Below are 23,343 nucleotides of genomic sequence, written 5' to 3' on the forward strand. Positions count from 1 at the left end.
GAAGGGAGACTCCTGCTGGATGCAGGGTTGTTGGCATGCTGGGCATGCTCAGTGTGCCAGTCAAAGTTCTAGAAACTTTTACAGAAGTGTTCCGTGATAGGGCTCCATCAATGATGTCACCCATATGTGAGGACTAACATCCTGCTGTCCTGGGAGAACACCTGTTACAGGTAAGCAACTCTTCTTTATAATACTCCTAAAACTCATCCTCTTTACTACCTAAGCTCCCACCTACACCTCCCTTTACTAGAAAGTTTCACTTTTCAACAAGTTCCACATTTTAACAAGAGCTCTATGTCTATCCCATACCCATGTTTTTTATAGTCCATGTCTAGTAAACCCTAGAAGGGTTTACTAGACATGGACTATAAAAAACCCTAGAAGGGTTTACTAGACCTTGTAAACCCTTATGTAAACCCTAGAAGGGTTTACATGAGGAAAATGTCACCACCTCATACTCGGAACGTGGACTTGCACAGGGGATGTGTATGTTACTCTCTGGGCAGCTTAAGCAGGTGGAAGGTAGCATTGGACAGGTAAAGAAAAATGGTTTCTGTGCTGACAGGCACCTCTTAATTTCAGAGAGCACTTCTTGTATTCAAAAGCAGTAGAACTTGATTAAACATCTTGCCTTTGAAGTGTATACTACTGATGCACTGGTCCAGAGTGCATGTAAAATTCTTATTCAAAATCCTTTAATGCTTTATTAGCAGCCAAAAAAAAAATCCTACATCATGAATCTCTATTTGGTTCATTTTGATGCATACAGTCCTTAAGTTTGGAATAGTGTTTGTTTCCAAATCCACATAAGATTATACTATCTCTTTGATTCTAAACATTTAAGGTGATTCATTGATATTTTGGCATCCTATTTTTAAAAGCTTTTGCTTGTCTTGAATCTTTCTGCTGCAGCCTGTAGTTATCTTTGGAGTAGGATAAAAGTAGTACGATGATACAGTTGAAGATGCTGGAAAGAGCTTTCATTGCTCGAATGTTGTCTGGCATTGTGGATGAACTGTAGCTCCTATTAATGGAGCAGTGCTGAACCACGTTCCTCTCCTCTATCCCAGTGAACGTGGTTGAGGCTTAGAAAGAGAATACAAAGATTAAAATCTAAGGTGTGGACTGCCCTGGCAGCAGACGTCCGATCACGGTCATGCAGAAAATCTTTATCAGGTCTTCCGGTCCCTGCATTGGCCAGGGCTGGGGATACGGTGGAGGCAGTGTCTGTGGCCCCCCCGAAGGGGGAGGGGGTAGGCTTAAAGAGTTGTGGCCAGACTCAGGACCCATGGTTGCAGAGTTCCAGAAGGACATCCAGTGCATGCCCCCCACACACGCACACTCACTCACACTCACACACACGCTGACAGGAATGTCATTGCAATGACCAAACCAGGCACATTGATGACAGTGTAAAAAAAATATATATATTCCTGAGTAGATATGAATTGAAGGGTCATGGTGCCAATCCTGGTTTCAATTGAGCTGAAAGCATAAAGGAACAGGAGAAAACTAAGTGGTAAAAAAATATTTAACAAAAAAAATCATCTTACCGGTACATTTTTGCCTGTGACAGATAAAAACCTTGGAACTCTACGATCCTGAGAGCGGGATGCCCATAAACGAATGCATATGGTTGTAGGAACGTCTTACCCCCAAAAATGTTGTTCTGTGAACAGTCTTTTACCAATGATTGCCACTTTGTGGTTCAGCACGTGAAATGCAAGGATCACTCTACTTGAAGTGAATTAGTTTTCAGCCGTGTTTAGTGAATGCTTGGTCTGGCACTGAGAATAAAATCTTCCCTTAAACATCTTTCTATGGAAGTGATTTTTCCTCCATTCCTCCCATCCCAGCCACAATAGTGCATGTATAGCTAGTCACTACAAATATAGTAAAACAGAACAAGAGGACACTTTTATAATGAGACCAGGATGCTTAGACATGGGCAATGTTAATTGAGTGGAAAAAACCTCCATTAACACAGTGTAATTTGATGCCAGACCCTGGAAATGAGGTTAAAGCTCTTGTCTCTTTTACAATTTTCAGATTTTTAACTGCGGAGAACAGGATGGGGAAGCAGAACAGTAAGCTCCGTCCTGAGGTGCTGCAGGATCTTCGAGAAAACACCGAATTCACGGACCACGAGCTCCAAGAGTGGTACAAAGGCTTTCTGAAAGATTGCCCGACTGGCCATTTAACTGTTGAGGAGTTCAAAAAGATATATGCAAATTTCTTCCCCTATGGAGACGCCTCCAAGTTTGCAGAGCATGTGTTTCGCACGTTTGATACCAATGGTGATGGGACTATTGACTTTCGGGAATTTATAATTGCATTGAGCGTCACTTCCCGAGGAAAGCTTGAACAGAAACTGAAGTGGGCGTTTAGCATGTACGATCTTGACGGAAATGGCTATATAAGTCGGGGCGAAATGCTAGAAATTGTGCAGGTAAGAATTTAATTTATTTTTGGTTTTTAATCTGACCACATCTTGCTTCTGAAGACAAATTTTGACCACTCAACTCTCCATCCCCTTCCTGGCATGTACAATTGGGAAACGATGGTTTAATTTTTACAATGAATAAAAAAAACTGCATCCACGATAAAGGAAAGAGAAAACTGTCAGTTAAGAGACCATCAGAGCTGCTACGGTTTCTAAATTATTTGACTTTATGTATTTCTGAACATTCGGGAAGCTATGAACAGATTTTATTCCTGCCCCCAAGTGTGTGATGCATGAGATTTGCATGCATATTATCTCAGTTGTATGCAAATCTATCCACTGCGTGCTCATTAGGGGTATCATGAAAACCTGACCTGTTTGCAGCCCTCGAGGACTGGAAGCGAAGACCGGTGGACTAGTGTCATACATCTCCACAGAAATTACTGTAAAATCTATTTTTACTGCACACCTAGAAATGTCTGATTGCATTTACAAACCATCGATGTGTTGGAGAAACCTCTTAAACTAGCCATTGTTGAAGACGTGGGTCAGTGAAATCTCTGTGACTAAGATAATTGGAATTTAACCACATGGTTATGTGACCTTTGACCAATTCTACCACTCCATTTCTCAGTAGTCTTTTATAATTTCCTCTCTCCCATACCCATGTTTTTTATAGTCCATTTAGCTAACTTTCTGATGGTATTAGCATAAAAAAAATCTCCAGTATTTAAAGAGAAAAAAATTATAGCAGAAGTGCACTAAGCTTCATCACTTGTAGAAGGCAAAAAAACAGAAACCTAGAAACTCATTTGTTCTGAGACTGGCTCTCATTGATTTTTTTTTTTCTCTCTGATCTCTGCCCACACCATGATAGAGGAGAGTGTCAGATTTTTGTAACTGAACAGAAGTTGGACTAATGATCAGTAAGAAGAAATGCTAAGCAATGAATCTCCTCTGTGGCCTTCTGCCTAAGATCAAGAGTAGAATCAAACACTTTTCTTGATTCTGCACTTGAGGGTTTTGAGCTGTGAGAAGAGGGCAGTCCCTTCTTGGCCTTTTGGCTGAGATCGATTACTGGGAGGAGGTTAATGCCTATTGCATACCATGGGGGGGCTTTGGGGGGCCTCTGCTGGCTCAGGCCCCCACCCCTAGCAGTAGGCTCATGTTCCATCTGAGTCTGTCCCTTAAAGGTACAGGAGACACTGAAATCACTGCCAGTCCATGATCCCCCCTGCACCTTTAAAGGGGATAACTTGAACTGGGCAACACTACTACCCTTGGGCAAAACATGTAAAAGTTTGAGGCCATCAAAGTCAGTTTATTTTTGGCAGGCATTAACCCCACACACACACACACACACACACACACACACACACACATATATACACACACACATATATACACACACACATATATACACACACACACACACATACACACACACACACACACACACACATATATACATATACACACACACACACATATATACATATACACACACACACACATATATACACACACACACACACACATATATATACACACACACACACACACACATATATACACACACACATACACACACATATATACACACACATATATATACACACACACATACACACACATATATACACACACACATATATACACACACACACACACATATATACACATATACACATATACACACACACACACACACACATATATACACACACACACACACACTTCGGCCCCTTACATTTTCAGGAGTGCCTGGGCTGAGTGGAAGACTGGAAGCCTATTTACACAATTGCTTTTCAGCAGACTGAGAAATTAACCCTTATATAAAGTAGCTACATTAACCACATAGAATGAGAAACAGAGACAGGGCAGGGAGAGGGGTAAGAGACCTGAGATAGTGTTTCCAAAAATTGAGTTTTGTAGCCACTTCAGTGAAAACCCACATAGGATGGTGTAAGCGGTGGGAGCATGGCAGGGAGATGGCAACAGTGCCCCATTCATGTAAACATTTGGATCCCTTGTCCCTGCCCCCCCCCCCCCCCTCCAAAAGAAAAAAAGAAGCTCTGGCTACGCCCCTGTTTTGGGTGCTGCCACCCAACCGTGCTGGGGACAGGGTGATATAACATTGTTAAAGAAGAAAAAAAAATAGTTGAAAGCAATAGCTGTGATAATTCATTAATGGACTGCAGCAGGTCAGATTTGGAAAGATGCTCTCATTCAGGTACATGGCCATGCTTTCTACAACAGAGGAAACTTGCTATCGAGAGTAACAGGCCAGTTCCTTCCTAAAATATAATTGGCCACCTTTTCATGATTGAATTGCTATAATTCCATTTTCTGGAAGTTTATCATGTATCACATTTAGAGCATCTTGGCTTTAAGCATGTAATAAATAAAAATATCTACATAACTGGTTCAGTCTGGTGAAATGGAGCTGGTGCGCTACTATCAATTTTCAGTCACTCTGCTTTTAAAGGCTGCTGCGTCTGTAATAACTCTAGTCCCTCTACCAGCGCTGACTAATAAATTAAGCCCATCACGGCTTCCCCAAACACAAATTGACCTCCTCCCAGTTGTTCTCTCTCCCTGTACTGCTGCTGCAAGATGATTTGTGTGATTGAACCCTCAGAAAAAGAAAACTTTCTAGGTAGGAACAAAAATACCATTTCAGTCCACACATTATATGCTATTCTGAACCAAAAATTACTTTTTCCTTTCTCCTCTGCCATATGTTAGTTTTTTCATTTCTAACTTCATTGTATGCATCTTTCTACCAAGCTTGATGATTTTCATTCTGTTTTCAAAACAATTAACAAACTATTTCTAAGCAAAGAATGACATGGCTTTTCTATGTTCTGACCTGGGTTATTTATTTATATATATATACACCACACAATCAGTATATGAACACTGAGTCTAGGCTACACAAGATCATACACATAGCAGGGGTGGCCAGCTCTAGTCCTCAAGAACCTAAAAATAGGTCTGGTTTTAGGATATCTGCAATGAATATACATGAGAGAGTTTTCATACAATGGAGGCAGCACAAGTAAAGTTAGCTCATGCATATTCATTGGGGATATCCTGAATGCCCGACCTGTTTGTGGCTGTTGAGGACCAGAGTTAGACACTCACACCTATCATATAGTCACAAAGTTGTCCCAAAGCATTTACAAACTGTGAAGCCGATATAAGACTTTGCGCTCTGCTGTGTGCAGATTTTTGTCCACCCAACTTTATTCCTGGCTTAGTAGGGAGTTAGTGCACAAAAATGTGCACACGACTTAGTGCTCCTCCATGTAAATCCTAGGTAGATCATGGTGTTAGCTATTAATCCCCAGTGCAGATTAATGTAGGCATGTTTTCTTAATGCTGGAAATTTAACTCTTGCTCAGAGGTGGAGCAAAGTTTCTAGGGTTAGTGTTACTCTGTGGGGCTGAACTTATTTGTGGTGTGGGGCTCCTGTATTTGGGATTTCTGTGTAGAGATTATGCTTTGTGCACAAGCTGTGTTTTCAGCACATAAAACACTTTGTATCCATAATACTCGCTTTCTGTGTAGAAAACGTGAGCGCTAAACATGTCTCCATTTTCGGTTTAGTGCACTTTTTTTTAAATTCCTGAATCATTAGCATATCCTTAGCTTACTGCATCACAACAGTTTTTATTTACTATCGGGCCGATACAGTAAAAGTCGCGGGAGAGTGGCACGCGCACAGGCCACTCTCCTGTGCGCGCAATTCACTAAATTAATTTATTTAAATTAGGGTCCGCGGCAAAAAGAGGCGCTAGGGACACTAGCGCGTCCCTAGCGCCTCTTTTTAGACAGCAGTGGCTGTCAGCGGGTTTGACAGCCGAAGCTCAATTTTGCCGGCGTTTGTTCTCAAGCCCGCTGACAGCCATGGGCTCTGAAACCGGATGCCAGCAAACTTGAGCGTCCGGTTTTCGAGCCGAGGGGCCGATTTCAAATTTTTTTTTTTAAACTTTTTGTAACTCTTGGGACCTCAGGCTTAATATCGCCATGATATTAAGTCGGAAGGTGCACAGAAAAGCAGTTTTTACTGCTTTTCTGTGCACTTTCCTGGTGCCCGGAGAAATTAACGCCTACCTTTGGGTAGGCGCTAATTTCTTAAAGTAAAATGTGCGGCTTGGCTGCACATTTTCCTTTCTGAATCGCGCGGGAATAACTAATTGGGCCATCAACATGCATTTGCATGTTGCGGGCACTATTAGGTTCGGGGGGGTTGGACGCGCGTTTTGGACGCACTATTACCCCTTACTGAATAAGGGGTAAAGCTAGCGCGTCAAACGCACGTCCAAATGCCAGCTAACAGTGCGCTCCGGAGCGCACTGTACTGTATCGGCCTGCATGTGAGTAAAGAAAATGGGCACTGAAGTTCCGTGTTTTTTTTTATACTCGTTTATTATGTATTAAAATGTATTAGCCGTCTCTTTGAAAGCGAACTTTCACTCAAAGCAGGGTACAATGGTGATTAATCTTAAGTAGGGTACAAATGGGCTGAATTTACGTTAATTACAGATTACAGCTGTTTTACACTAATATAACAAACATGAACACTCTGCAGAACCCACCGTCTAGTTCTACCCCCTTCCTCTTTGAGTATGTTCAATATATAGAAAAAGTAATGAACATCAGACTAGGTCATTTAAAAGTCTGCTCAAACAAATAGAAACATGTCGGCAGAAAAAGACCGTGTGGCCCATCCAGTCTGCCCATGCGTCCAATTAATTTAGCTTTATAATTCTCATCACTTCCTTAGAGATCCCCCTTTAATTTATCCCATGCTTTCTTGAAATCAGATACTGTTTTAATCTCTACCACTTCCACTGGGAAGGCTGTTCCACACATCCTCCACCCTCTCTGTAAACAAATATTTCCTAAGGTTACTCTGTCCCGAGTCTACCCCCTTTCAACCTCATCTCATGACCCCCTTTTCTGAAGCCTCCTTTCCATTGAAAAGGGCTCACTTCCTGTGCATGGAAATCTTTGATATATTTGAATGTCTCTATCATATCTCCTCTATTTCACCTTTCCTCTAGGGTATACATGTTTAGATCTTTAAGTTTATCCCCATATGCTTTAGAACAAAGACCATTGACCATTTTAGTAGCCACCCTCTGAACCAACTCCATCCTGTTTATATCCTTTTGAAGGTGCGGTTTCCAGAATTATACACCGTATTCCAAATCTGGTCTCATCATGGACCTATACAAGGGCAATATCACCTCCCTTTTTCTGCTGACCAATCCTCTCCCTATGCAGCCAAGCATCTTTCTGGCTTTTACCATCGCTTTAATCGCCTGTTTGGCCACCATAACATCATCAGATACAATTTTTAACATTCATATCTTAGCTGCCAGACCTTAGACCATTCCTTGAGCTTCGCTAAATCCCTCCTCATGTTTTCCACACCTTCCTGGATGTCCAGTCTGTTACAGATTTTGGTGTCGTCAGCAAAAAGACAAACCTTTCCCAACAATCCTTCCATTATGTGACTCAAATGTTGAAAAGAACCGGTTCAAGGATCCATCCCTGAGGTACACAGCTAGTAACATCCCCCTCCTCAGAGAAAACTCTATTTACCCACCACCCTTTGTCACCTCCTGCTCAGCCAGTTTCTAACCCAGTCAGTTACTCTAGGATCCATATCAAAGGCGTAAAAATATAAGTTTTCTGTGCAGAACTGTGATAAAGGCTTTGCTGAAATCCAAGTACACTACATCTTGCGCTCTCCCTTGATCCAACTCGCTGGTCACCTAATCCAAAGAAATGTATCAAATTCATCTGACAAGACTTACCTCTGGTAAAACCATGCTGCGTCGGATCATGCAATCCATTTGATTCCAAAAATTGCACTTTTCTCTTCTTTTTTTTTTAGCAGTGATTCCATTAGTTTGCTCACCACAGAGGTCCGACTAACTGGCCTGTAGTTTCCAGCCTCCTTACTTCCACTTTTATGAATAGGAACTACATCTGCCTTTTCCAGTCCTCCGGAATTACTCCAGACTCCAAAGAAGCATTGAAAAGTTGTTCCAGCAGAGCTGCCAGGACATCTCTAAGTTCCCTTAGTACCTTCGGATGTATCCCATCCAGCCCCATCACCTTATATACTTTAGTTAGTTTCTTGCGAACACACTGTTCTGAAAATCGATTGAGGTTTACCTCCCTTCCAATCTTATTTGTGTTTGTATTATGTGGTCCTGCTCCAGGCCCTTTCACAGTGAGCACAGCACAGAAATATGTTATGCAATTTTGCTTTTTCCTCCTCAGCCTCTACATATTCCTCCCTTTCACCTTTGAGTCTCACAATGCCACTTTTGCACTTCTATCACTTAACATATCTTAAAAAAAAAAAAGTCTTGTCCCCCATTTTACCGTATTTGCTATTTTTTCTTCTATTTGAATTTTCACATTCCTGACTACTTTCCCAGCTTCTCTTAATTTTTTCCAGATATTGTGACCTGTCTTCCTCTTTCTGCGATCTCTTGTTATTTATGAATTCTAATCCTTTCTCCCTTACCTTTTTATCTGTTTCTTTAGAAAACCTTAACTGCCCCTTTTTCCTCTTACCTTTATTTATTTTCCTAACAAAAATGTAGTTGCCCTTATATCATCTCCTTTTAGTTTTTCTCACAGGCCCTTCTACTTCCCCTAGATTCTCCCATCCAGCTAACAACAACTTGAGATATTCCCCCCCACCCCCCCAATTTGGAGAAAGTTAACTTTCCTGAAGTCTAGGACCCTTGCCTTAGAATGAATGTTCATCTCTTGTGTCCTAATATTGAAGCACTCCATCTAGTGGTTACTGGTTCCCAGGATCTTAGCAGCTTACGGAACCTCATCAAAGACTGTTCTGCTTTTAAATCATCCAGTAATGAGTTCCAGAAAGATTCTATTGTGCTGTACACAGTGTGTTGTGCCATCTTTCTTATTTCAACAGTAAAGATTTTTTTTGGACACTAACGCAGTGACTTTATTTGCCACCTCCAGCACACATTGGGACATACAAGTATCCCTTTCCCCAGGGATAAGGACAAAACACACGAGAGCCACCCTTAGCACTTGGGACCTTGGGAGTAATCCCACACACACTCACACACACACACACTCTCACTCACACACACACACACTCTCACTCACACACACTCACACACACACTCTCACACACACACACACAAAGGATCCAGGCCCTGAAAGGAAGAGGCAGTGTTCAAGCTAGCCTGGAAGGTTCCAGCCCCAAAGAATAGAAACAAATACTTTTATGACCTTATCAGGTAGCAGTTCTCCCCAGGGATGGGGGTTACACCTAGACTGGAACCTAGGGACATCTAGTGGCAGACTGGAGGGTCTGGCCACATGTATATGATTCAAAAGTCAATATTATTTGGAGATTACCACAATCCACTGGCTCAGGATAGGTTGATTTCAATTATGGCTGCTTCTTAGCTTGATATATGTATACAGATTCTCATGGGGATGACAACATAAGTTGGACGACATCTGATGAATGGAGTTGTGCCTTATGACTGGATACAAAGTTTGTCATGGCCATAAGATCAGCAAAATTTTGTCTGGTGGTACAGTACCAGCAAAATTGTAAGGCAAAGACAGATTGTCGATATCAAGAATAGCAGTTCTTCTCCTCTATGCAGTTCTAACAGGCATTTACATTAAAACCGCAGGGGCCATCACATGGTTAGACTTCTATCTTGTATTATTGAGGCCCTGCACTGTTTGAATCAGTTGCACACTCCTTTTTAGGGTGACTGGCTTATCTCTATATTCCTCCTCCACAAATCTCACACTGTCTGAGTCTACTGCAGCTGTCATTGAATTCTGCAAACCACAGTTAGTAAATTCTCTTTACTAACTCAGAACCATATGATTTAACTTCTGTATGTCTGAAGGTATTAAATGTGACGTGCAACTCTCTATTAGTAAACAGAGCTAGGTGGTCGGCAACAGCTGGAAGTACTGCTGGCAGCAGTAGAATGAAAGAGCTATCAGGAGGGAGAGAAGGCACATAGAGTGGCAATAGGGGAAAGAGACAGGGAGAGTAGTGGTTAGGGTGGAGGACTTTAGAAAGAGGGTGAATGATTGTGGCAGGTAAAGGAAGGCTGACAGGGATGAGGACAAAGTAATGACTGTAAATATCTTGGGAGAGAGAAACTGGGGCTGGATGCCCTGATTTTTAGAAGGTAGAATTCTGCAGGATTTGTCATGGTAGCAGAATTGCCACAAACCAGGGTCCCATGCTACTCTACGTTCAGCTGAAAAATGAACTGAACCAAGAAACCAAAGGAAGGTCATACCTCTGAAAGGGCATAAACAGAGGGGAAGCAGTCTGGGAAAAGGTCACCAAAATGGTGCAGGACCAGCACCAAAAGCCCTATGATGCAATACTTGGGGACCTAAATTTCTTTTATTTGATTTCCCCACTTAATCACCCTAAAGGAGATGAAAGCAGGATATAATAGACTCTTCCTTAATCATCCTATTACACCAATCCAGACGTCAGTTTTCACCCCCTACTAGCAGATGAAGATAGAGGATTCACCTTTTTTCATGACGCCACTAGTATTTCCCATAGTTCAACTCCAGCAAAAAGTCAGTATTCTCTGTCTCTAGTAGATGGCAGGGTGTACTTGTTTGGTGCAGCAGGAACTTGACTCTCAGACTTCAGCCTTGGCCCTGACTGTTGGAGAATTTATGAGCAGTTCTGCATTTTTCAGCCCTTTCTGCTTTATTAACAGCAAATTGTGGGCTTCTAGTGCTACTGATGTCTCTCAGTTAAGCAAGCCCTGTGAAAGGCTCCCAGCTCTAGAAGGAGTTTGGTAGAGCTTGTTTTGGGCTCAGGAGGAGCTTCTGTTTGAAGTTGTCTCTCCTGCCATCCCCACCCCCACCCCAAATTGGCTTATTAAAGCTTTAAAAAAAAAAATAAAGAAAGAAAGAAAGCGAGAGTAAATAGAGAAGGTAAGCAGATCAGCCACTTCTACTGAAGCAAGCAATTAGAGGAAGGTAAGTCTCCCATGGACCAGTGGGCCCACCAGTCATCAGTGTCCTCCTTGCCTTCAGGTCTGCAGTATTTCTGTGCTGCTTCTGACCACATTGTAATGGAGTCCGGTCAGCAATGGAATTTTTGTGAGCCGGTGCTTCTACAGTGCCAGCTCCTACTGTCCTGCTTGCTTCGGCTGCAGTGACTCTTCAGAGGAGCCTGCGAAAGGCCCCCAAGTATGTCAGCACAATTTCGGCAGGACTTGGAGTCAGGCCCTCGGATCCAGGCACAGCAGCAGTTGAGTCCAGCATTTTTATTTTCTCCTCAGAAGCAGCCTTTTTTGGTGGGAGCAACCACCATTTCATAAATATGTCCTACAATTCATTCCATTCCATTTCTCCTCTCAAGCCGAGGCCTTGCATCCTCAGAGGAGGAGGGGGACACCTGTGCTGAAGCTATGCTAGGCTCCTGTCCTTTCCTTCTAGGAGATTTCTCCCCAGAATATTTGGTTTATTTTGGCATTTTACAACAGAGGTATCATGGAGGGAGGGACATGCGGCCACCATGGGTCAGAGCTCTGTCCTGGTCATTTCAGCTGCTGGATTTGGGATGGCAATAAGAGCCTAATTATACACATTGGTGTTTGGAGCAGCAGAACTCTATGGAAGAGTGCCCTGGCTTTTTTTCTGTCCTGAAGGATAACGTGGATATTGTCAGTCTGTAGAGGAAGAACAAGTGACATCAGAGAGTGAGAATGACTGTCATCTGCCTATTTCTCAAAACATTTCTCTCATATCCTAAGTGGTCACATCCTTTAGGCCATCAGTTTTTTTCAGGTTGTGGAGGTTCCAGTAAGGAATCCATAGGTCATCTAAAGCCATTCCTCTTCATTCAGAAGTGCAGGAAATCCCCTAATGAAGTGGGAATCCCCTGAGAATAGTTCCAAGTTGTCAAGACTTCACCAAGCTGTACTTTTTGCCACTGGATGCCATACATTGCCTTTTTTTTTTTTTTTTTAAGATGCTGCAAGGGATGCCCTTGGTTTTGGTGGATGCCTGCAAAACAATTATTCCAGTCATAGGGGGCCCAGCCCCCAAAGGTTGCCAGGATAGAAAGATTTAGATTCTGTTGAAACATGGCCTTTTCATCTGTCTTTACTGGTGCAGATCTCTATCAGTGAGGTCTATGTAGCTCGAGCGCTTGTACTGAGTACAGCAGCTCTCTGAAAGGCAGGAGGCGGCTCAACCGTAGTGTGGGGCTGTTTTCCTTAAGGATGCCTTATATGACCTTTTTGGGATTTCTTCCAAGTCTGTAGTCTTGTCTGTTGCAGTGTGTGAAGACTCTTGTGCCTATGGCACTGGTCAAACCTATCTGGCTTAGGAAAGAGTGACTCCAGCTGTGAGTCAGAGAAGTTTCTTGCTCAAAGGCCTTCCAGAGTTTAGAATTATCTAACATCTTCTGGGCTTTGTGGCAGCCTCCTTATTTATTTATTTATTTATTTTTAACTTTTATATACCGGCATTCTTTCATCAAATGCAAATCATACCGGTTACATTAAAACAGAAAGTACAGGAAATATATTTCCATAGTCTAATACAATGAACATTTATAACAAAAAATTAACAAGCAATAAAGGTAAAAACTTGGAAAAAGTTTAACAGAAAAAATAAATGAAAGAATTTTAAATGAAGCACAAAGGGTTGCACGAAGGGGTGCACAAAGGGAAGATTTGGTTCTGTGGGCCAGGACCCATATGTGTCCTGTGCATTTTTTCCATCAAACTTATTGGTCCCCTCAATCTCAGGACTGAAAAGTTTCTTTCCATTCCAGGGTCAGGGCGGCAAAACCTCTCTTGGGGGTTGACACCACTCAACTTGCTGAGGAGAAGGAGTCTAGAACCTCCTCAGTGAATGCTCCTCAAAACAGATACAAGATTGTTGGGATGAGGAGCCCATTTCCAGGACTGAGTTGCTCAGAGAGCTCTGGTCACAGGAGGGTGCCTTGAGGTCCATCAACAAGGCTGGAATCCAGGGCCTTCAAATTGGTTTTGCTTTATTTCCGTCTCTACTTCTCCTGTCCTTAATGAAGAAAATGGCAGTCCGGTTTCTCTCTGACACTGCCGGTCCTTTGGAACTCTATTCCAATAGAAATATGATTGATTACTGATTATCAGTGTTTTAGAAAGAAGTTGAAAGCATTTTTGTTTAATATTTCCTTTAAATGATTGTTTTATTATAATTGTATGCAGTTTTACTATAACTGTATGAAGATTGTTTTATGATTGTAGTTTGTATTACGATCCACTTCAAAATGTTTTATGGAAATGAATTACAGAATACAAATACTTGTAAATAAAATAAATACATGTGAAAAGATAGACACTCAGAGTTGGTGAGGTCTCCAAGGAAATGACCCTTCCATGACTCAAATTATAGGACTGCAAAACACCCAGTCAATTTCTCTCTTCAGAGATGTGTTGGTTCTCAGAGAGTAGAAGCTCAACCAAGAGAATTTTTTTTTTTTTTTAGAAGACAGTGGATCTATGGGAAACTTTACACATGGTCCGAACATCAATGTGTAAGAATGAAAAGGCCCTTTGGTTCTTCAGTTATCACTAAAAGTATAGCTTCAAAGGGATAGGTATTCTGGTCCAGCCATGGTTGGAGGGACAGCTCAAGAGGCAACAAATTACAGAGCACATTATAAATTTCTGATACCAAGGTCCGTTTGTGTGTTGGTAGTTTAATTACACATTTATATGTCATTTTTGTTTAAAAAAAAAATCAAGCAATTAATTCAGCTTATTTATTGAAAAGTCAGCAGCCTCCTGAAGTTCTTTGGACAAAATCTGTGAAAGTTCAAATTTCTTCTGGGGTAGAGCTTCTGTTCTTGCCCTGGAGGATATTTGTAAGACGGTCACTTGATCTTTCACTAAACATTTCAGTCTAGATGCTTATGGAAAAGCAGGCGCAACCGTTAGACTTTGTATTCTCAGTGCAACCTTAAGGCCAGATTTTAAAACCCCAGCGCGCGTAAATCCCAGGGTTTACATGTGTGGTTGGGCCTTACACGCGCCGGGCCAATTTTCAAACAGGCCCAGCCACGTGCGTAAACCCCAGGACGCGTGTAAGTGCTGGGGCCTTAAATGGGGGGTGGGGCGGGGCTAGAGGCGCCCGGTACATGGCCATTTGCCGCTGTGCCGAGGGATCGCACGCAAGCAGGGTGCTGGCACACACAACTTGCTCCTGCTCCTTTGCAGGAGCAAATTTTTATTTCTTTTATTAGTTTTGTTAACAATGGAAAAGTTATCCATGTACGATATGTTTGGACCATTTGCATTGTAATTTTGTTCTATTGGATAATAAAATACAAATGACAAAAAAAAAAAAAAATGGGGGGGGCTAAGATAGGGAAAGGGGGAGGTTAGGGTAGGGGGTAGGGAAGTTCCCTCTCAGTCCGCTCCTTAATTGGAACGACTGGGAGGGAACTGGGGAAGGCCGTGATGCGTCGCCGCACAACTTTGCTAAATTATACCACCCCTTGCGTGTGCCGACCTGGAATTTTATAACATGCGCGTGCGTGTTTAAAATCACACGTCCATGTGTGTGCGCACATATATTACTTTTTTAAATCTACACCTTAACTTTCTCATGCCCAGATTAATTGGGCTTTGGTTGCTTCTCACGTATCTGGACCAGTGTAGAAGTATGATAAGGAAGGAGAAACTTAGTCTTATCTGATAATTTCCTTTCTTTAAATCCTGCTACACCAGTCCAGGACCCTTCCGAGAAGTCTTAGAAACAGTGTACCTTGGTTTACAGAGATTGAGATAGCCGGAGGTTTACTTTTAAATTCTTCTTTTCCTTTTTTTTTTCCCCTCCAAGAAAAGTTTGGAAGGATCATTTCTTTGAAGGAAATTTTTATATTTCAAATGATGTATGTGTTTAAGAGTTTGAATCTGTTAGTGTTTTCTTCCATGGTTTTGACATGGGAATACTGGCTTTTTGCTGGAGCTGTACCATGGTAGCTACCAGTGATGATATCACAAAAGAAAAGTGTGTCCTCTGTCTCATCTACTAGTAGGGGGGAAACCCCACATGTCTGGACTGGTATATCATGATTCAAGGGAAAAAAATTATCAGGTAAGCATACATTTCTCAATTGAAATGCCTGAAGGGTATAAATGTACAAAAAGCAAACCTTTTAAGTGGAAAGGAAACTATATAATATGAGGTCATGATATGAGATTCAAAGGGGACAGATTCAGAAGTAACATTAAAAAATTATTTCTTCATGGAAAGCGTGCCGGATGTATTGAATAGCATCTTAGTAAAAGTGGTGAAGAGAAGAACAGTGACAGAATTCTAGGTCGAGGACATCCAAAAGATCCTTACTTGTGAAACAGTGAATGGGAAGACAGATTAGCATGGAGCCTATTACAGTGCCACAGAAATGAAAGTGGGCAGACTAAATGGGCTTTACAGTCCTTTTTTGGCTGTAATATTCTGTGTAGCCACAGAGATGTCAGTACACGAAGGGGTGTGGAAGAAGTGAAGGCCCAAATTCAATTCAGAAGACACTTAATTCTTTATTTATCATGACAGCTCCACTGTTCCAAAATATTCAAAGTAAAATGGTCCCCCCAACACAGACTTCATGTTTCGCCTAAAGGCTGCGTCGGGAGGAATAGCACAAAGCATTCATATACCCTTATATTCACTTCTTCCACACTCCTTCGTGTATTGACTGCTTGCTTGAGTTGTTGATTTCTCTCCTATTATCTTTGTAGCCACAGAGATGACCCACATTACAGCACATTACAAAAAGTAAGAGAGAAATCAAGGCTGTTTGTCAACCTGTCTGTCATCTATGGCAGTTCCTCAAGGGGGAAATCTGAGACAAACTCTGATTACCCCGAGAGGGTGTTGCATTCTGATGAATTCTGAACTAAAACAGTGAGAGAGGCAGAACAATATTTGCCCAATCCGGAGACAAATGAGCAGAATGTACCGGAGTATAACACACATTCTGTGACTGAGCTGCTTTGCTTTTTCTAAACAGTGTTACCCAAATAGAATTCTGAAATGACTCTCCCCCAGTTCTGATTCTTCCTAGTCTTCAGATTTCTTTTGTTCTAACTTGCCTTCATGCTCATTTCCCTCCCAGGCAATATACAAGATGGTGTCGTCAGTAATGAAAATGCCAGAAGATGAATCCACTCCTGAAAAAAGAACAGACAAAATTTTCAGACAAATGGACACAAACAATGATGGTATGATAATTAGAAAGTTGACCTCTATACATTTAGTACAGCATCAGAGATGATTTCTTGAATATCAAAATGTTTCATTTTGGACTCCCTGATAGCACGAAGATGTATTTTTTGGTAGGGGAAGGCATCTGTATTTTTATAAACTAATGAAACGTAATGATAGGTGATGAATGCTGTCAGATGATTAACATTGGCTATAGTAGTTTGTTAGCCATAAAAGCTTTTCAGTTGTGATTATGCACTGAAAATGAACATTTGACTGCAGTAAGAAATTGTTTCACTACTTTGAAACAAATCAGGAGCTCATTAATGCAATGGCCTGGTATTCAAAAAAAACATTTGTACCAAACTTCAGAGTATGTGAATATGGCTATGTGTGCAAGCACTAAGAAAAGTGTATAAAGACATATAGTAACATAGTAATGACTGCAGAAAAAGATCAGATGGTCCATCCAGCAAGTTTCTTAACAAGCCTTATGGTAACAATCAAAACCAAGCAACCATCAAATCCATAACAAAAATTACTGCTAGCACATTTTTACGGGGTGAGCAGCCTTGATAATTCAGGCAATGCTGCTTAAAAGTGCTTTTCGTTTTGGACTTGGCTGTAGAAGCAGACCTGCGCTTTTTCCCTAATGTCAGCGTATTAGTAACCTATTAGTAACCTGAACCGTAAAAGGGCCAGGCGATGGTTGTTTGAATCCAATTCCTCTCTTACCTCCACCGTTGAAACAAAGAGCAATGTTGCAATTGCGTCAAAATCATGAAACTAATTGGTTAAGGGTAGACTGCTGAGTAGTAGGCACATGCACAGGCTAGTGGGGGACAAAAATCTATAGATAACTATCAGAGAACCATACCAGTAGCCAAAATAGCCTCTGAAAGGAAAGGTGCATGAGGACCTCCTGTTAGCTGTGATACATAATAAAAATATATTATAGGTATTCTGAACACCAAAGGCGAGGAAACGGAAGAGTAAGATCTACACCATTTACAATGAATTTTCCCCTGCAATAAGCTTCAAATATTCACCATCATAATAGGCATTACCTGTCTTGAAACCACCTTCATTGCCTTATGCATAATCATATGGCTTACTCACCTGTTCAATACAGAACTAGTAATGCCTGTAGAATGTATATGATCAATTTTGACATAAATGAAACATTATAAAAATGTCTACAGTCTTCTGGACTTAGTCTGAGCAGGTTTTTCACTTTTATATAGATTTTTTTCACCATAGGCATCTGTTGACAAATCTGTTAAGAAATCTAAATAAATAAAATCACTTACACAAGCAGTAGCACCATACATTGTCAGTTTTAATACAGTATTCAATACAGCATTTTGTGACATTACTTTTAAATGGAGATTAATGCAAATCATTGTTCTTATAGAGAACAATGACTTCTGGTCATGTTAATTGTGGTATAAAATAAACAGTTCCCAGGGAGCAAGGGTTGGTTTAGAGTACTTCCTACCCTTATATCCACACATCAAGGTTTCAGAAAAAAACCTATTTGTTAATTAAAAAAAAAAAAATGTTTTGATCAAAATGACCAAACCTCTATCAAAGAACCAACAGCAGCCATCTTAGCTAACTCCCTAAGAAGGAATAAAATTACTCAGCCCATCCTTTATAGATTTTCCCAACCTTTTAAAGCACTTTCACTGCCTCATTTTTTTCTCATGCATCCTGAGGGGTAGCTGGAACCTGTAGGGTCCTCTCTGATTTGAATGTCTTTTGTGTTGTGTTTTATACTGCTTCATAAGAACATTAGAAAATGCCATACTGGGTCAGACCAAGGGTCCATCAAGCCCAGCATCCTGTTTCCAACAGTGGCCAATCCAGGCCATAAGAACCTGGATCTTTTCTTGCAGTATCTCACACTGATGCCTTGTTTCTCCTTTCAAGTGATGCAAGTCATGTTTGTTTGATGAAGAAGCAGAAAGAAGGGATTCATCAGAGTGAAAATTGTAGATAATGAAAGAAATGGCAGAGACTTCTGCTCTGTGAAGCTGCTATTGGCAAAGATGCAGTACCAGCTGTGCAGGAAACTAGTGTGCTCCATTTTCTAGTTCAGATATGAGGTCCCAAACAGTTTCTGACTATAATTTGCAGAACTAAGGGACTTTCATTAAAAAAAAACGTTAATAGCATTTTCGCTAAAATCAATAAACAGATTTTTCTGTTGGGTGTTGCCATTCATAAATTAGCCAGATTGCTTTTACTAAGCTGTACATCTGCATCTATACCACAAGATACCAGTGCTGTGCAGCTCAGCAATTAAAAAGAAAAGGTGCATGCTGATGGGAGAAAATGGACAGGCTGCAAGATGAGAGGAACCAGAGGATAAGGTGGGGGGTGAAGGGAGGTGAAACTAAATAGGAGAGAGGTGATGGTGGTGGGAGAGAAATTGTTAAATAATAAAATCGGGCTAGTGAGGAAGTATTGTAATGCTCCTTATATTAGGGATGTGCAGCAGAGACAGATTCGTCCCATTCGGTATTTGGATTCGTCGGGACCCAAATCCGTTGCATCCGTTCTCGGGGGACCCCGATCCGTTCATTAGTTACATATGTATGTTTCCCAAAAAAAAACCCATCCCAACCCTTTAAATTTAATTTACTACAACCCCCACCCTCCTGACCCCCCCCCCCCCCCCAAGACTTGCCAAAAATCACTGGTGGTCCAGCAGGGGTCCTGGAGCGATCTCCTGTACTTGGGCTGCCGGTATTCAAAATGGCGCCAATAGCCTTTGCCCTTACTATGTCACAGGGGCTACCGGTGCCATTGGTTGGCCCCTGTCACATGGGAGGAGCAATGGATGGCCAGCGCCATCTTGTACAAGTCTGTCGATTTTGCCAAAAGTCTCTGGCGCCGATAGCCTTTTGCTTTCGGCGCCATTTTGAATACCGGCAGCCAACGGCCCAGGTGTAGGAGATCGCTCCAGGACCCCTGCTGGACCACCAGGGACTTTTGACAAGTCTTGGGGAGGTCAGGAGGGTAGGGGTTTATTCGTTAGTGATACGTTGTATTCGTGGAGATTCGCCATATGTTTCGTGAATACAACAAATATGGCATATATGTTGCGGATTGCCAATACATTGCAAACGAATGCCCACCCCTACTGTATATAGGCTGCAAGATTAAAAGGTATCAGTTAGTCTGTCTGCCTGAGCAGTTTGTAAATTTATGAAGTACATAGCTTAACACGGTGGTTCTCATCCTCTGAGTCAAAGAAAATTTGCACATCTGTCAAAGTGAGGACCCTTTGGGGAAAATCATGTATAAGATGCAGATCTGCTGAGCATATTACAATAATTGTTAAAACCTTGTTTTCGTTCATTATTTATTGAATTTTACAGTACATATCAAGAGATAACTTGAAAAGGAAAATAGTATTCCATGACAAAAAACAGACAACCTAAGACTTATTCAGTGAAACAGTAGAAAAAAATGTCTGTTAGAACACAAGATGGAGGGATCTAAGGGAAAAAGGAAATATAACATCAAGAAATTAGTTTACAATCAATGCCATCTAGGCAAGCTCTAAGTTTCTAAAATAGCTGTAACAAGTGGAAAGGAGAACTGACTTGGTGGTTAATATCAATCTCTCATAATGTAATGAAACAATGCAAATGATATCAAATATATTTATTACAAAAAACATGTAATGGTGCCCAGGAAATATATAATATCTGAAATCAAGACAATACTTATGTCATAGAAATAGTATATATTATTCAAAATCTACAAAATACTAATATAATTATTCATAACAATCATTATCACTTTTAAAGCACACACTGCACCAGTACACCCTCTCTTAAAATATTCACTCAAAAAATACTTCCCCTCTTAAAATACTCACTCATACCAAATGTGATCATATAGAACACTCTTAAAATATTCACTCATGCTAAATATAATCATATAGAATTGTACATAATCAAATTATGTATTTATAATGTGCATGGCATTGTCTTGCTCAACATTGTTCAAAATCACACAGTCACAAATGATAAACCTTTAGCAACAAACCGCACAGACAATAAACGTTTACTAGAAAAGTCATGAAAATCACTCTCAGTAATTCAATTCCAATTGGTAAATGCTCCAATAAATTGAAGACGCAGATCTTACTTTCATTAACTCCAAACATCCCAACTCGATGTGACAACAGATGTATTCAAAACTGAATCCACTACTGAATCAGAATCCGACAAGGGACCCTCGTTTTGCCCAAACTGGGCTTCTTCAGGGATGTAAAATGGCTTTGTAGTCATAATTGAGATATACAAATATGACGGATTCAATAACAAATCTTGCGTTCAGATATCACCCAAGATATTTTATAAATGTATCGGTTTATCAGCAACACTCAGAACTGCACCGGCAAGAGAAACATCATAAATAATTCGTATTTTATGATGTTTCTCTTTTCCAAGCCAGTAACTGTATTCCATAAAGTATCCAGTGTCACAACAGAGGGGTTTTCAAGGAGAATCATACCCCTTTGATCAGGAGCAACATACACACTGGATACTGTTATCGTTCTCCATGCACTGTGTGAAGGAATCAACAGGTCATTGAGAGCAGAAGTAACTGCTATGGATACTTGATATGAGGACCTGGATTACAACCTTCCACCATCCTTGGAAGTGTACAGCTGTTAAGACTAAGTGAGACCTCAGTCTCACTAAAAGTGGTTGTGCCAACACCTAACCTTCTAATCCCGGCTCCAGTCATTGAATTGGGGGAGCCACAAAACCATCAAGAATAGCCTGTACCAGTTGAGGAGATGGAATGGGCTCACTCACCTCTCAATACTTGCTTAAAATCATGGATCATTAAAACCTAAATAAAATCATTAGCTTTATAGCTGTTGCATCTAAAAGTGAGAGTGGTTTGGTTAACAAAATTCACAATAAAGAACTGAACAATAGTTAAAGGTTGGGGATGGTCAATTTTGCCTTGTGTTGGTCTTGTGAGTCTTTCCTAGCTCAATTGTGTCTAAAACCTGGAAATATTGAGAGATACTTTTATATAACATGCACCTACTGCTGTGATCAACACAGAAATTGTGTTTAAAATCTGGGTTATCTTGGCCTAATGCCACTATCTTTTTGACTTTTTTTTTTTTTTTTAAATCCCTAAACAGAAAGATTGACCAACTGTTGCCTTTTTCTCTCTCTCTCTCTCTCTCTCTCTCTGTCTCCCAGGCAAGCTTTCCCTTGAAGAATTTATTAAAGGTGCCAAGAGCGATCCCTCAATTGTGCGATTGTTACAATGTGACCCAAGCAGCGCAAGTCAATTCTAATTACGCTCATCGTGTCTGGACAGTTGCAATGGAACACTGGCTTGTCATTCAAGCTTTGCTTGCAAATGGATGCCTTCTTAATCATTCCTCAACTGTTAGTGGATAATATCCCATTGCTAGATTGTTTTATATGTATCCAAGCAAAGACAGCCCTAGCACCTCTCATTATTCAGTGTAACATTCCTTTTTTTGCAGTTATTTTCTAAGCTAATGACTCCCTCTGCCCACCTTACATCATATAAAGGTATGTTTACATGCAAATAGAGTTGAAACTGCTGGTGATCATATGATTAAAGCACAGAATGTACACTCTTCTAGTGATTCCAGGAAGCCACTAGAATAGGTGTTCAGGAAAATTCGGCAACTGGCATAGTCCTTTTGAAGAGCAGATTAAATTCATAAGAAATACAGGCTAAGGAGTTGGATTCAAAAAAAAGGAAGCTTTATTTTAATTAAGGAGCTTGCTTGCACTTAATCTGATTTCATCATATTTAATGTAGCTAGTAGTTGTAAAGCCTCCTTTCTTCTAGGTGTCTGAAATTAGGTTGAAAAAAAAAATTTTTTTGTGATATTTATGCATTTAGCGGATTTCTCTATAAGAAGAAATGCATGACTAGCTGTTTGTATGGATGTTTCATTCAATTTTAATTATTGGATGCAAGCATTTGTTTTTAAAGATTATTTTTACAGTTGGTTGTTCTTGCATTTACTGTGTTGAAAAATACAAGAAAAATCTTATTTTTCTGTAAGGATCCACGATGGTGGTTGCAACATTTAATGACTACTGATTAAAATGAGCTAATTGAATAAATTGTACAGCTATTGTTATACCCTTTGCTATGGCCCCTACCTTTTGCTGTCAATATGTTAATACATCTTGTGCATTCCAGTGTTATTTAATCTCTGCCTAATGCCAAGAAATATTAATTGAAATAAAACTTTTTCCCATCTCTGTATCTTTATCTAATTTTGATTGGTGGAGCAAGCTACATAGCTTGCAAGCAGTGTTGAACTCTGAAATTTTGTCCTGGAGAAGCCCCTAAATATGCTTCATAAAAGTATGGAAAAAGTGGATTGTGAAACTAACCTTTTTATGAATATTAAATATTGCATCTTCAGTGGACACCTGCATTTCATGGGAAGGGCAGAAAGAATGTGCAGGGCTTTGACTGAATTCAACATTTAGTTTTAACTATGTACAGCTAGGAAACTACCCCTAGATGTGCATAATTTTATCAGCTAGCTTCCGTTATATTGAGTTGACTCACCATGCAGA

General features: G+C 40.7%; 1 protein-coding gene across 6 annotated transcripts in view; it reads left to right on the forward strand.

The window, feature by feature from the left end:
* Nucleotides 1-23,023, forward strand: part of HPCAL1 (hippocalcin like 1) — a 375,495-nt gene extending 352,472 nt beyond the window's left edge. For all 6 annotated transcript variants that reach the window (XM_029595867.1, XM_029595871.1, XM_029595869.1 and 3 more), the window contains 3 exons: nt 2,050-2,449; nt 16,638-16,743; nt 21,970-23,023. In XM_029595867.1, the coding sequence (XP_029451727.1) occupies nt 2,072-2,449; nt 16,638-16,743; nt 21,970-22,067 (582 nt within the window). In that variant the 5' untranslated portion in view covers nt 2,050-2,071 and the 3' untranslated portion in view covers nt 22,068-23,023. The remainder of the gene's footprint in view (nt 1-2,049; nt 2,450-16,637; nt 16,744-21,969) is intronic.
* The last annotated feature ends 320 nt before the right edge of the window (nt 23,024-23,343 follow it).

This window comes from Rhinatrema bivittatum, chromosome 3 (genome assembly GCF_901001135.1).
Source record: "Rhinatrema bivittatum chromosome 3, aRhiBiv1.1, whole genome shotgun sequence".
NCBI classification, from domain to species: Eukaryota; Metazoa; Chordata; class Amphibia; order Gymnophiona; family Rhinatrematidae; genus Rhinatrema; species Rhinatrema bivittatum.